This window comes from Melanotaenia boesemani, chromosome 4 (assembly GCF_017639745.1).
Source record: "Melanotaenia boesemani isolate fMelBoe1 chromosome 4, fMelBoe1.pri, whole genome shotgun sequence".
NCBI lineage: Eukaryota > Metazoa > Chordata > Actinopteri > Atheriniformes > Melanotaeniidae > Melanotaenia > Melanotaenia boesemani.
In genome coordinates this window covers 37189648-37204198 of record NC_055685.1, presented here as the reverse complement: position 1 = coordinate 37204198, position 14551 = coordinate 37189648, and the positions used below count along the sequence as shown (strand labels likewise).

The 14551-nt window shown below is 40.8% G+C and overlaps 1 protein-coding gene across 2 annotated transcripts in view; it reads left to right on the top strand.

Annotated features, from left to right (window-relative positions):
* neurl1aa (neuralized E3 ubiquitin protein ligase 1Aa) overlaps positions 1-13960 on the top strand; it is a 93077-nt gene extending 79117 nt beyond the window's left edge. For both annotated transcript variants that reach the window (XM_041983858.1, XM_041983859.1), the window contains exons 5-6: positions 8333-8482; positions 10510-13960. In XM_041983858.1, coding sequence (XP_041839792.1) covers positions 8333-8482; positions 10510-10751 — 392 coding nt within the window. In that variant the 3' untranslated portion in view covers positions 10752-13960. The remainder of the gene's footprint in view (positions 1-8332; positions 8483-10509) is intronic.
* The last annotated feature ends 591 nt before the right edge of the window (positions 13961-14551 follow it).

Here is a 14551-nt window from a genome sequence, read left to right as displayed (position 1 = left end):
CCAAAGAAGTGGCCAAGGGTCACTAAATCCACCCTTACTATACTATAATCTTTATCATAATAGAGTTTAAAGCCTGATCCAGAGGTTGTTTACTTCCTGAAGCCAAACGGGGAGACGGTTCCAGAGAGAGGGGACTGGAAACTGAAGGTTCTGCCTCCGATTCAACTTTTACAACCTCCAGGAACCACAAGTAAACCTGCAGTCTGACAGCAATGTGCTCTGATGGGAAAATCTGAAATTATGAGATCTTTTAGACCCAATGGAGCTTGGTCACTAAGAGCTTTATAAGTGAGGAGAAGAATTTTACATTCTATTCTGGATTCGACAAGGAGCCGATGAGGAAAAGGCAAAACTGGAGAAATGTGAATTTTCCTGCTTGATCAGCTGAAGACATTTTTTAGAAGATTTTTGGGACAGAACAATAATAAAGAATAATAAAGGCAGGAGTCTAATCTGGAAGTGACAAGTGCATGGACGAGTTTTTCTCCATCACTTTATCACTTGTTTTAACAATATTATGAAAGTTAAAGAAAGTGGTCCCCAGAAACCTGTTTATATGCGAGTCAAAGGGCACATCCTGGACCAAAATAACTCCAGGGTTCCTCACTGTTGAAGTCAAGGTAATACCATCCAGATGAATTACACGGCTTAATGTCATCTAAGATTTCAGATTTACTCTTAGTTTGGTTTAGTCCTTGTTTTAAGTTTTGCTTCCTTTAATTCAGGTTGGGGTTTCTGTGTTTTTCTGGTTTTTATTTTGTCCTTTTCTTCGGTGTTCCTTGTATTCTAAGAGTTTGTACACTGGTTTAGTTGATATTGTAGCTGGTTTAACATCCTGCTAATTTTTGTAGAATTTAATCCCCTTTCAGATTCTGTTGTGTTAACATTCTCAGTTACTGATCGCCACACCTGCTCCTCGTCTGTAATGATCCTCCCTGTTTTTCCAGGGTTCCTGGTTTTTCTGTGCCTGCCTCCGAACTCAGCATCTTAGTCCTCCTTCAGTTCTACTCCAGGACAGAAGCAATAACTAAAGTCTGAATCAACTCCCTGTTGCTCAAATAGATTGATTTCTAAATATCCTCCACCTGCTGCTTAAATGAACATTTATACAGTTAGCATTTAAACTGGTTTTTCCATCTAATCTGGAAATTTATAGATGAATTAGTGGGACACTGTAGCTGTAAACCCCTGAAGTTGGACTTCCAACTCAAAGAAATGTTACCAGCTCTGACTTTTATATCCAACACGGCTGCTCTACAGAGAAAATTTTATTTTTATTTAATCTTTCAAAATCAGCTGCACAGATGCTATACTAGTATGAGGGGAAATGCTGCTAACTGCTAACCTGGTTGGTAAGCTAACCCACTAGCTTTTCAACTTGTTAACTAGGACATGGCCAACTGGGTTGGGGTCATTTCCAGCATCCAAGGCTCTAAATGAACTCCTACTAACTCACCAAATGAAGGTTAAAATTTGATTTGGTGTGTGATAAGTCAGAGGAGCCGACTCCCATCTGGGAGAGCCATATTTTCAGCTGCTGCTGCTCAGCAGGCAGCAGGTAGGACTGTAGTTTGATGAGCGCTAGTAATGTGCAGATTGATCGCGAACTGGAATACAGTGGAAAGTAACTACAATAGTAGGGTCCTCTCTAGGTTAAACTCAGTTGACAGGAGCTACTTTTTCTTCCACCTGCCATAGTCATACATGAAATGACACAGCGTAGTGGTGCAGCAGCGTATCTCTAACTCACTCAGGCTGTAGCATCACGTGTGGAGCTGAACAGCAACGGTGTGATGTATGATGTGTGTGGGAAGACATAGAGGTGTTGTAGCAATACCACAAACCTCCCTAAAAATCTGAAATTCAATCCTAACACAGTATATAATTAAATTAAGATGAGAGGGAGGAAGAAATTGGCGGGACAGGTGCTGCAAGGGCGAGACACGTAACTCTTGGAGTCCTTTGATGCTGCAGGCAGGTACTAACCACTATTCAGGGAGAGAAAATGTGCAGCTGTGGACCACCAATGCTACATTTTGGGACAGTAATTATCAAATGCCTGCTAGGTTTAGATTTTTGTGCTGATGTATAAACAGCATCAGTTCCCTCGTTCTAAAGACTATTGCATTTTGTTTTGTTATGGACAGCATTAAATATGGTTATGAAATAAGAAAATGCTGCAATAATTATCTGTATAAGTTCAGCTTGGAGTGATATGTGTCTCTGAGATCAAATACAATTAAATATCTGGTAAATAAAGATAGAGAATAAATAAATCTAAAATCATTACATAAATGAGTTAATAAAAACAAATAGGCTAAATAAATAAATTTGTTTGATAAAACCAAAGATGATAAACAAAGGCTGGAAGTGGTTTGTTGCAAATTTGCAACACCGAGCTTCAAATTGCTCCTGACATGATTTTGCAACACAATAATACAGCATGATGAAACAGGTGGTTCTGTGCAGTCAGAAGTCAAACTGCCTGTTTTTACATGAATATCTTACGGTGAAAGGAGCGCCGCACCAGCGGCTGGAAAACCCCCCACCAGGTGGGACGTCAGCGGTAGGCTGACCATCTACACGCCTGGAAGTGGTTGAAAACATGGATGATGGTTCCAGTACATGAAGTCTGGCTTGTGTGGTGGTATCATCAGCCAATTCCAGTTCAGAAGAGGGTGGTGATGCTGAGGAATATGGTGGACTGGACCAAGCAGACTTCTGCCCACGAGTCCGACTCTGAGTCGGAGCGTGACGGTGGCGAGGCAGCAGGGGAACACGGATTAGTTTGCCTGTGTTACATATGTTACAAATGATTTGTTTGTAAATGTAATTCATTTAAACCTGAATTTCAAATTAAAGCATAGCAGTGTATTTATATTAAAATTAAAATATTTAGCTCACTTGAATCTGTGATACTGTGTAAATAATTACATTTGAGATTGTTGTAGCCTAACTGTTATAATATAGACATTAAGTGACTGTACGTTTGCTAGAAATATGACCAGGACTTTTAAATGGTTAAATGGAACGGATCACGAGCTATGCAACTATTGTTTGCCTCTAATCAATACAGAAATCAGATTTCACTGCTGTCACGTCCTTTGACAGAAATGGTTGTGGACACAAAATCGAAATGTTTTGCTGATGGACAGACAGAACAAGCAGCTGACGCCTGTAGGAGGTTTAGTGTCAGTCTGTCTGTAAAGTTGGGTCACCTGCAGGTTTGAAGGACTAGCAGTGGCTTTCTCTTCCAACCAAACAAGCAGAAAGCAGAGCAGTCCTCGGCTTTACACTGAAAGAGAGAGATGCTGAAGGGACCTTGTGCCTCGTGGCATGGAAATGGGACACCCATCTAGTGACCCACTTCACATGTATTATAGATTCCATTAAAATGTCAGCGCGCTCATGCTCAACTGAAGCATCTCACCACCCACATCCTCGAGCACTGCAGCTGCCTCGCTCCTCTCTCCTCCTAATCTCTTCTTCTGTGGTCTCAGCTACTCCTCTGCTGTCATTCACCATTTTTACTTTGGTTTTGCACATTTTTATGTTGCTCACTTCTTTGTTCCCCCATCATGATTAAACATTCTTGCAACTCCAACAAGCACATGTATATAGAAACAATCTCTGTCATGTAGGTCAAAGGGCAGTGAACACAGGTATGATAATGCAACTTTACATCAGTCACATTACATTTTATTTGTGTCTTGTGATGCTTGATAGGCTTATGTTTAGTTCCAGAATGACAGCACTTTATATACAGCTGGTAGAGCTTTCATGCATAATATTTCACTATGACCACCATTTCTAATATTGAAAAAATCCCAGTTTTGCCACCTAAACAGCCCTGAACCTTTCAGACATGGACTTAAATCTGCTTGGAAACCCCAGGTCCCACTTCAGGTCATTGACTGGTCAAAACCCTGTTAAACACAGTACTTGTCTTCTTTCCACTGGTGGATATCTTTTGTACTGCAATAATTTTGACACATAGTAAAAAAATATTTTTTTGTTATTGAATTTTTTTTTTTTTTTACTTTTTTGTTGTTTTTCTTTCTATATATATTTTGTAAAAGTGCCCAATAAAAGCTTCAGATCAGAAAAAAACTGAATTATAGAAATTCTCTCCCCATTTTTTTCTTGGGTCAGGCTTTAAAGAGTTAAAAAAGAACAGCAGAAAATCTTTCTAACCATGTTTGCAGACTTTAAAGAAAATGCTTGTCATACTCTGAACCTCTTAGGCCAACATCCTGCAGGTTTTAGATGTTTTTTTTCCCTGCAACACACGTGATTCAAATAAATGGATCATTAAGATAGCTTGTAGAGAAATTAACAAACTGATTGAGAACCATATAAATTCAAACAGGTATTTTGCACAAGGGAAACATCTAAAACCTGCAGGACATGTGTGGGATCTTTGTGTTAAAACAAGTATTTCCTATTTGTTCCTTTTCAGTTTGACCTTTTTTTTGTTTTGTTTTTTTTACTACTTGCATCTGTACATCTGTGCGGATGGACACTTACATTCTACACAATTACACTGACACTGAGATTAACAGTTCAGAGATGTATGACTGTGTCCTCCCTGCAAAGCAGCTCCTTTGTCTCTAAAGATAAAATCTCCAGCAGACAAAAAGAGAACATTAACATTTTATGCAGAGGGTAAGCCATGACCTTAAACTACTATCTTCTGAGTGCTTTCCTCTCATCTGTTTGAAGCATCCACACTAAAAAAAAAATCATTGTAGTGTGCGTTTGCCTCGATAGCACCTGTGAACAAGTGCCTCCCTGCAATTATAAGTTCCGCATTTTGAAGTGGTTTGTGTTTGATTGCATTTCATTTAGGAAATGTTATTGTAAACTATTTGCAAGGGTACTTTGCCCATCTGATTTCCTTCTTTCAGTTGCTTTTTCACTGCTAATTCAGCCCCTCCCTTCAGGTTGTAAAATGTTGAGGGGAAATCTGTTTGTCAGTGTGGTCCTGAAACCTAAGCTCCCAGCAGTTGCCCTCCCTCATCCCCAGCCCCACCCACCTCCTTCGTTACATACCCTGCATACCTGCCATGCTTTAAGGAAAGACGATCTCTCTATAGGTGCACTCTTATATGCTAAAGATGGACAGACAGGCAGATGATTAGATGGGTGGAGGCAGCAGCAGAGATGTGGCTACAGAGAGGCAACTCGCCTCTCACAGCTGTTAACGCTGGTCAGTTTAATCTGGCAGTAGCAGGCAGGATCAGGGCTGGGCACCACAGATCCTGCTGCTTCAGCTGCCCGGCAAAGGAGGTGGCCAACTGCCAGGGGGATTAACAGAGCGAGCGATGGGCAGGGGGAGAGGATTTGGTCCTGTAGAGGGACCTCTCATGCTTTGGTGCTGCAGGGTGATCCAGCTTTGGGAATAATGACAGGTGAGGTGGGACTGATTGGCATTCATTGGGTGGTGGTCTGACTGCACACTGAGATCCCAAGCTGCTTGTTTTACAGTAAAGGCCCCAGGCCTTCACATAAAGGTCATTCAGTATCAGTGTGACAGGATTTGTTGTTTCTTTTTTTTATTCTGTAGTCCAGTCCTCGTCCTCAGGGACATCTACCCTGCATGTTTTAGAGATTTCCAACTACAGCACACCTGATTCAGATTAATTAAACTGCTCACCAAGTTCTTTGCAACCCTGTTAATGAGCCATTCATTTCAGTCAGACGTGTTAAAGTATGGAAACATCTAAAACATGCAGGACATATTTTTTTCTTTTTATGTGGTAAATGTACCAACATACACTCAGTAGTCACTTTATCAGGTCCACCATGCTAGTACTGGGTTGGGCTCTCTTTTGTGCATTATCCTGCTGGAAGTAGCCATGAGAAGATACTACACTGTGTGTGAATTGTAGCCTCAGTTTCCTGTTCTTAGCTGGCAGGAGGCACTCGGTGTGTCTTCTGCTGCTGTAGCCCATCTGCTTCAAGGTTGGACGTGTTGTGTGTTCAGGGATGCTAATCTGCAAACCTTGGTTGGAACCAGTGCTGATTGGACTTCCTGTTGACTTTCTGTCATCTCCAACCAGTCTGTCCATTCTCCTCTGAATTCTGACATCGACCAGACTGGTCCAGACAACTACTGCTCACTGAATATTTTATCATCTTCAGACCATTCTCTGTAAACCCTAGAGATGGTTCAAAGTCACTTAAATCTCCTTTTCTTCCTCATCCTGATGCTCAGATTGAACTTCAGCAAGTTGTCTTGACCATGCCAACATGACTAAATGCATTAAGTTGCAGCCATATGATTGGCTCACTAGCTATTTAACAAGTTATTAAACGTTTACCTAATAAAAAGGCCATTGAGTGAATGGTTGTGATTGTCCCAGTGTGCTGCATTGTTGAATAATTTACAGGAACAGGCTCTTCTTTTCTGACCTGTCAAAATTCACTCAAGACAAAAATCTGAACATTAAAACTCAAATAAAAACATTCTAACCAAATCCTGCATAAAATTGTAAATGTGATATTTTAAGCAAGGTTTGCTTGTTTATTTAACCTTGAAATGCAAGCCGTCTGAATACGAAGGGGGCTCTGCATGAGGCCGCCTTTGTTAAAACTATTTTCTCTCACACTGCTGCAAATGACTTGTTGCACGATTCACATGCAGCACAAAAAATAAACATATACATTCTTGTTGGCACCAGTAGGTTTGATGTGACTGGGGCAACCTCCAGCACACAAACAAGAGAATTCCCACATAGAGCCACATGAAACATGAAACGGATCCAGATATAGATTCATGAGCAGCTGATGCAAAAATGCTGTTTAGTGATGCCGTCCATCAGGAGTCGATTCATAATTTCAGGACAGTGAAACGGCTGCATGTAAGGTCTGCGACTGGCCATCAGCCGGACTGATCGGGCTGCAGGTGCTGATGCATCCTGGCAGAGTGCTGGGATGGTGTGGAGCTGTCATCATGATGTTGCTGGTCAGTTGATGGTGACTCAACACCAGATGACTCTGTTTTCAGGGGTTTTTTTCTTCCCTATCGGCCGTGGAGAAAAACTGACATGCCATGAATTCTCCCTGGTATAATGCTGGAAGAAAGAAAAGGAAAAGGGTTCTGAATTGGCCAAATGTCTGAAGTACACAACAGCTGATTTCTGATGCAATTGTTCGTGTGCAACTTTTTTACATCAACCTTCAGGGAAGGTAATTAAAGTAATGTGCACTTGTGCTGAGAAGCAGCAAAGCATTTGATGGGAATTCTTTGTGGATGATTACAGGTTTGCTCTACAAGACAGCTAATTTGCATTTTAATGTGTTGAGTGTCCCGTTTTCACTTCCTGTGATTGTAAGTTGTTTCAAACAAGAAGCTTTTTTAAAAAACAAAACAAAACTTTTGACACAACCAGTTTTATATAAAGTCAGTTTTATATGTAGGAATATTTGCTGCTGTTGATTGATTGATTGATTGATTGATTGATTGATTGATTGATTGATTGTTTTGATTTTCCTGAGCACTTGGAGCCCAAACAATCTGAAAAATAGAATAAAATAAAGCTTTTATGGCCTTAAATTAACATTAAATTTTCACACATCTAATAAACACAGAGCAACATCAGCATAGATTCGTAGTCAAGTTAATGGTTTGATTTTCCAGCACCTGCCAACAAGCTGAATTAACTTTACAGGGGAACCAACGAACTACCAAAGATTAAACATCTTTTAGAGAACATGGTAGTACATCTCTAAACATTCAATGTGTTATTGTTATAAAAAAAAAATTCCAAACATAATGCAGCTACCAAACCACATGTTTAGCACTGTTTTGGACTTTGCTTCTGACAGCCTGACTGGACTTTCCAAGCATCAATGGCATTCCATCATGTGTTCCCTAAACTTGGACTTGGAATTCCCATCTGTCCCCTCTGACCTTGATGTAAAGACAGGATGCTGAACAAATGGACGACATGTGCCATTATGCTTTAAAACACAAAAGATAGAAGCTCTCTTCTCCTCAGTGATGAATATTTGCACAAATCAAAAATTTTTCTCTTTGCTTTAATGACTTTAAGACCTTAATTTTAATGGTTTTAATGTTGCTTTTAAGTCTTTTTCTTGTTTCACAGCAATGGTGAAACAAAATTTAAAAAGTCAAATGTTGAATTAAAAGGCTTTCAGTTTGATCCACAGTGTTTTTAAACCAACCCGATGATCTTTGCCTCATAATTTGTGCCATTTGTTATTTGGTCCTCAACAACTTTCCTAGTATGATATGTCTCCTGTAACTTCACTGAAACCAAATCTTAAGGAATTTATCTAACCCCCTGGTTTTGTTCTTTCTGTTCAGGCTCCACCCATCTCTGTGATCCACGGCCCACATCAAACCCTAGCTCCCCTTCTTCTTCCCCACACACCCCCAGTGCCCTGGGAAGCGGCATCTCTGATCCGGTCCTGAACGGAGGCTTGTGCACAGCCGCTTACTGCAGCTCAGCAGGAGGTAGGTTCACCCAGGCACAGAGCTTCATCCGCAGAGGCAGGGAACCAACATAAAAGGTACAAAAGGAGCAATTCAGAGAGGCAGAGCCTCTCAGATGTAAACATAGACAGGGATTCACAAATCTGAGACAAACTGCATCTCAATGATAAATAATTTGAAGGCTTTGAAGATCTCATCTATAGTGTATATTATTCAAAGATTCAGAGTCAGGAGAAATCTCTGTGTGCTAAGGCCATAAATCAAACTGAGTGCTTTTTCTTTTCAGGCCCTTCAGACAGCTGAACTGCATTAAAAACTATTTTTTTCCAGCTTTTTGAGATCTAAATTCTGTATTTATTTACATTTTACACAACATCCAAACCTTTAAGGAATTGGGGGTTGTATTAACTTATTATGGACTAAATTTGAAAGCTCACCGTTATCATTTGTCTTGTGTTGTTTGTCTTATCAGATGAATTTTTGGTTCGCAGCCTTGTGAAAGCACCTGTAGCTCATGATGCAACATTAGCTTCAGCATGCCATAATTTAAAATGTTGCCCTAAAATTGTTGTGTTATCACCAGTTATAGTTGCTCCATACAGCTTACAAAGTGACTGGTTTTACTTTGCATTAAATATAAAATGTGTCCATATGTAAGCTTCATCTCAGTTTCATGAGACTTAAAGCTAGCTTTCCCGTCTTCCCATAGGTAGACCAGATGTGTGTGCCTTCCTCCTTACCACACAACCAAATTAGGCCTAATTGGATCTTGTCTCTGCAGAATATTTGTAATTTTATTTGTTAATTCTGGTAGATAGATAGATAGATAGATAGATACTTTATTGATCCCGAGGGAAATTCAAGCATCCAGTAGCATATACATACATCAAAGGTTAGTACTTGACATTAGGGGTTAGTACCTAAGCATACCTAGACTAATTTAAAATTAAATAGAGGCAACGGTAGATAAAGAAGACCATTATTATGGTCTATGTACATATATACTGTACAGGTGATCAAGTATGTACATATGTTGACGGTGGTAGCCAAACAAGGTGCATGAGTGAAAAAGTGCAGGATGTGCAAAAACTGCTGAGACAGTGTTTACAGAATGGGATAAGAGCAAGTGTGCTTCCAAATGAGAAAAAGGCACATGTCCATAAAAACTATTCAGACTATGGTTGTGGTTGTGACCCCTGCGCCCTCAGCGAGATGTTGTACAGCCGGATGGCCCGGGGTACGAAAGAGTTTTTGAGTCTGTTGGTGGAGCAGGTCAGGGACAGTAGTCTGGGGCTGAACACACTCCTCTGCCTGCTCAGAGTTCTGTGCAGAGGGTGAGAGGAGGAGTCCAGGATGGTCAGGATCTTGTCCAAGGTCCTCTTTTCTGCCACTGAGACCAAAGAGTCCAGCTCTGTGCCCACCACAGATCCTGCCCTTCGGATCACTCTGTCCAGCCGTGCTGCGTCCCTTTTCTTTATGCTGCCTCCCCAACACACCACAGCATAGAAAAGGACACTGGCCACCACAGTCTGGTAGAACATCAGCAGCAGTTTCTTGCAGATGTTGAAGGACCTCAGCCTCCTTAGAAAGTACAGCCGGCTCTGTCCTTTCTTGTGGATGGCGTTGATGGTCTCTGACCAGTCCAGTCTGTCATCCAGCTGCAGTCCCAGGTACTTATATGAACTGACCGACTCCACCTCCACACCCTCTATGGAGACGGGCCTCAGGTCTGATCTGTTCCTCCTGAAGTCCACCACCAGCTCCTTGGTTTTGGAAGTGTTCAGCTTCAGGTGGTTCGCCCTGCACCAGCCAACAAAGTCTTCCACCAAACTCCTGTACTCCTCCTCCGAGTACTTCTGCATGTGGCAGAGCTCAGACTCATACTGGAAGTCTGATGTGTAGATTGTGAACAGGACAGGGGAGAGCACAGTGGTCACCACTATGTGTTTTTGAGTGTGAGTAATAGTGCATGAGTTCAGGTTATCAGTCTAAAAGGTACATCACATCTTTGACTGCCTACTTAACATTTACCTCCTTTTTTGTCTCAGGAACAACCCCCAGTTCACCGGTCAGCCTTCCCAAGTCACCCACATTCCCATCAGGCCGAGGGCCGTGGTCTGACGAGTGCTCCATCTGTTATGAAAACACCGTGGACACTGTCATCTACGCCTGTGGACACATGTGTCTGTGCTACAGCTGCGGCCTCAAACTCAAGAAAATGTCCAACGCCTGCTGTCCCATCTGCAGGAGACAAATAAAAGACATTATCAAGACCTATCGCAGCACATAAGGGAACCTGGGCGAACAAATGCTTGGCCCCCCCAAGATTTCAGCAAAACCCCAGAGTTTAGGTGAAAATGTTGAAGTTCAGGGAACATGAACTCTGGTAGTCTAAAGTGGTATTTTCATACAGATATTGTTGGCTGGTTCCTTGATGTGCTGGTACCTTTTCTTTGGGAGGGTTTCTCTCTTTAGAGTCACACCCCCCATGCAGAGGGGAGTGCTTAAAGTGGCAGGAAGTTCCACCGAGAACTTGCCAGAAGTGTTTGCTCTCTCTTGTGATTGTTAAACTTGCAAAAAGTTTAAAATAAAAATCCTTTCATTTGTAGAGCTCTGTTGCAGGATTTAGGGTCCGCCGCCCACTGGTGCTGCAGCAGTTGAGCCTCTTGGGGGCCGAATGTCTCAATATCTTTTAGAGGAAGACTGAAGCTCTGAAATATGCCACCAGGAGGATTTAAAGGCACACTTGCAGCAGGTGATCATCTCAGTATGTCACAACTTGTGTCTGTGTGTTACTGAGAAGTGGAAAAGAGAAGTCTGTGTTGGATCCATGGTAATTATCGTGATTATCAGTGAGTGGTGTGTTTTCAGACTCAAGGCGGTGCTGAGTATTGTAAGTAGGATTGTAACCCCTCTTGTACTTATATAATCTAATGTACCTTTCTGGTAGTTTTACTGAAAATGTTGGTGGTAGCTGTTTTGTTGTGCTAGCTAGCTGCTTGCTCTGCAGTGTAGTTTGTTGCACTGAAATCTGCATTGTCCTCTCAAAAACGCCCCTTCACTGACAAAGAGGATAAAAACAGTCCCACACCAGCAGTTGTTTCCTGAAAAATTCCTCTTTTCCTCTAAGTTGTACGTTACAAATTTTTTCTATGAAAAACAAAACCTTTCATGAACTTAAAACAGTTTGGGTGTAAATTGAGATCTCTGAATATGCTAATACAGCCTGCCAACGTAGTGGCTAGCAAAGTAGCTAGCTTAGCTCGGCTAAGTCCCACTGACTAGTGGCTACAGCTAAGCTGAACAAACTAGGCAGGGCTAACATAAGGCTAACTTCTTGTAGCTTGTGTTGGCTTGCAGTTTCAACAATTTCTCCAAGGAAAATCTCAGGATTGGCTCCTCCAGTCGTTTATGTAAAACATTGCTAACTTAACCTTTCTGAGACTTCAGGTGATACTCTGCAAATTCAGAGCAAAAGATCCCCCCAAAAAATCTTATGAACAAATTGACAAGGTGATATATTTGATATTTAGCAGAGGGGAACTTTATAACAACCTGCAAGGCTCTGCAGCTTTGCAATTTTTAAAAGAAAGAATAAGTGTATTAGAAAAAAAAAACATAATTTGAATACTCCTCAGGGCCAGCATCCATTTTTTAGAACTATTTTTCCAAACTCTACCTATATAATTACACCTGATACACTGTGAGTGCCCATGTCAAATCGACAAATCCTCAAAAAAAGCTCCCATTACCACATTAAAGGATTGTTGCCATGGCATCAGCCTCCTGCCTTAACACACAGAGGGTTCATTCGTCACATGCGGATGCATCCTGTTCTGTGTTTTCCAAAACCCCTGATCAATTACCAAATAATATGCTGCATGGCATCAACTGTCACAGCAGTTCAACTCAGAGGAGAGCAAGCACACAAAATCAAAGTTATTTTTGTAGTAAAACACATTTCCAGTATTTAACTAAATTTTTTAAAATGTATATGATTTGTGACTTAAGGTATAAAGGACTTTCACCAGCAGCAGTGATCCTTTATGTGCAGTTCAGGGGTTTAAAATAAAAAGACTATTGTATGATTTCCACCCTGATTCCAGTGTAAATTATCTTCATCTCCCTCTATAAAACAAGTCAAAGATAAGCCATAGCTTATTACAGGACATCCAGAAGCTGATATTTTTGTAGATAATCAGTGAAAGGGGCTGAAACCTTCGCTGACGGTGATGTTTCACACATCCCTCCTCCCACGTTACAGTCCGCTACTGCTTGAAGTGTTTATTCAGATTTGAATGTTAACTTATGTAATTAGAGAGAAATGATTTTAATAGCTTGAACTAAAAAAATGGAAAAAATGTTTTATGTGCTTTCTGTATTTTTTTTTGTTTGTTTTTTTTTTTGTTTGTTTTTTTTAAGTTTGTCTGGACTGACTATGCTTCTATACTTTTTTCCTCTTTATTAAAAACCCTGAGACCCAGAGTGTGTTAGCTGGTCCTGCCTTGCAGCAGAGACACAGTACTGCAGTACAATCAAAACTCAGCTTTGCTTTGGGGTGTAAGATGTAAACTCTTGGTTTTATTATAACCCCTAAATGTCAGGTGTTCTTTATTTTTTTATTTATCCTGTGTGTTCTCCTGTGTTACTTCCCACTTCTGTATTTATAGCTCTGGTTATATAGTCAGGCCATGGTGATAAATGTCACTTTAAGAAGCTACTGATTGTAATCTTGTAAATGTTAGGTCAGCGTTACCCTCTGAGACTTGGGCGTGTTTTTATTTTGTGCAGACACTCTGACCAAATCCAAAATATATAGTTTTTTTGTTTTTTTAAATGTAAATGAAATTGTCCTATGTTCATTCATTTTTGAACCACATGGATTTAAAACCCAAACAGTCCATCTGGCAGCCGTTCACCTGTAAATGATTTTATACTCACCTTTTAATGAGCTGGCATGATGCTGCTTTTATTATCTCTCATCCACAGCACTCCACAGGCTCCCTGAATGTTCCTGAACCTGTAATGTATTATTTATTTTGTCCATCACTGACGTGTGGACTGTTTCTGTTCTGGTGTGTTTTGCTTTTTTCTGCATCACCTCCACATTGATGGAGCTCCTTTTGTGTCCGCTCGGTCACACGGCTGCACATTTAAACTTTTTTTCTTTAAATCTGTTTGTCATGCATGAGTTTCTTGTTCACCGAGCGTGAACATCGGGACCAACCGTAGATGAGCATCAGAGTGGAACACTGTTAGAGTGGAACCAGCAGCTGGGAAAAATGTGTGCTCACCCTCAGTTTCGCTGTTGTTGTGATACTGAAGCTGAGGTGCTTCACAACTCTGTTTTCTTCTTCTTCTTCTTCTTCTTCTTCTTCTTCTTCTTCTTCTTCTTCTTCTTCTTCTTCTTCTTTTCTCCATTGGAGGCAGCAGGCATTTGTTTGTGAGCGCTGCCCAGTGTGAGCTGGGTGGTTGTGGTTAATAAACTTTCCAGATGTGTTTGACTGAAGTACTTTATTGTCCCACCAAGGCAGGAAATGTTTCTTTGTTCTCACCTCTAGCAATAAAAGAAACATAGGAGTCAGTACATATAGTACACACTACAATACAATGTTACAGTAATTGTTCAAACACATGCCGACAACATCAACAAAAATGATAATATTTGTATATTGGCATGAACTAATCTGATCAGTGAACGGACAAAGAACAAACACTTGCAGCCTTTTAACGCTGTTTTCTAACCACTGTCATGAGAACATCAAGTTTCACTGGCTTTATGGTTTAGTTCAGCTTTACCTGAGAGGCAACAGGTTGTTGTTAATAATTGCTGCACATGTGATTACAGAATCTCAGCAAGTCATTTGCTTTAGGCTCTAAAAGAAAACTAATTCACTGTTTTTTGCTTTTATGAGCCTTTTTCAGAACAAAGTAATTTCAAACTCCATCATTTAAAGAAAACTTATCTAAATAAGTAAACATGATCCACTGACCTGACAGGGGAAACAAGGCCGCCTTCCAGACCTGAGCTCATTTAAACTAAACTGGGGTGAGGTAAAAACCTAAAGTCTGATGTGTGATAGAAACTTC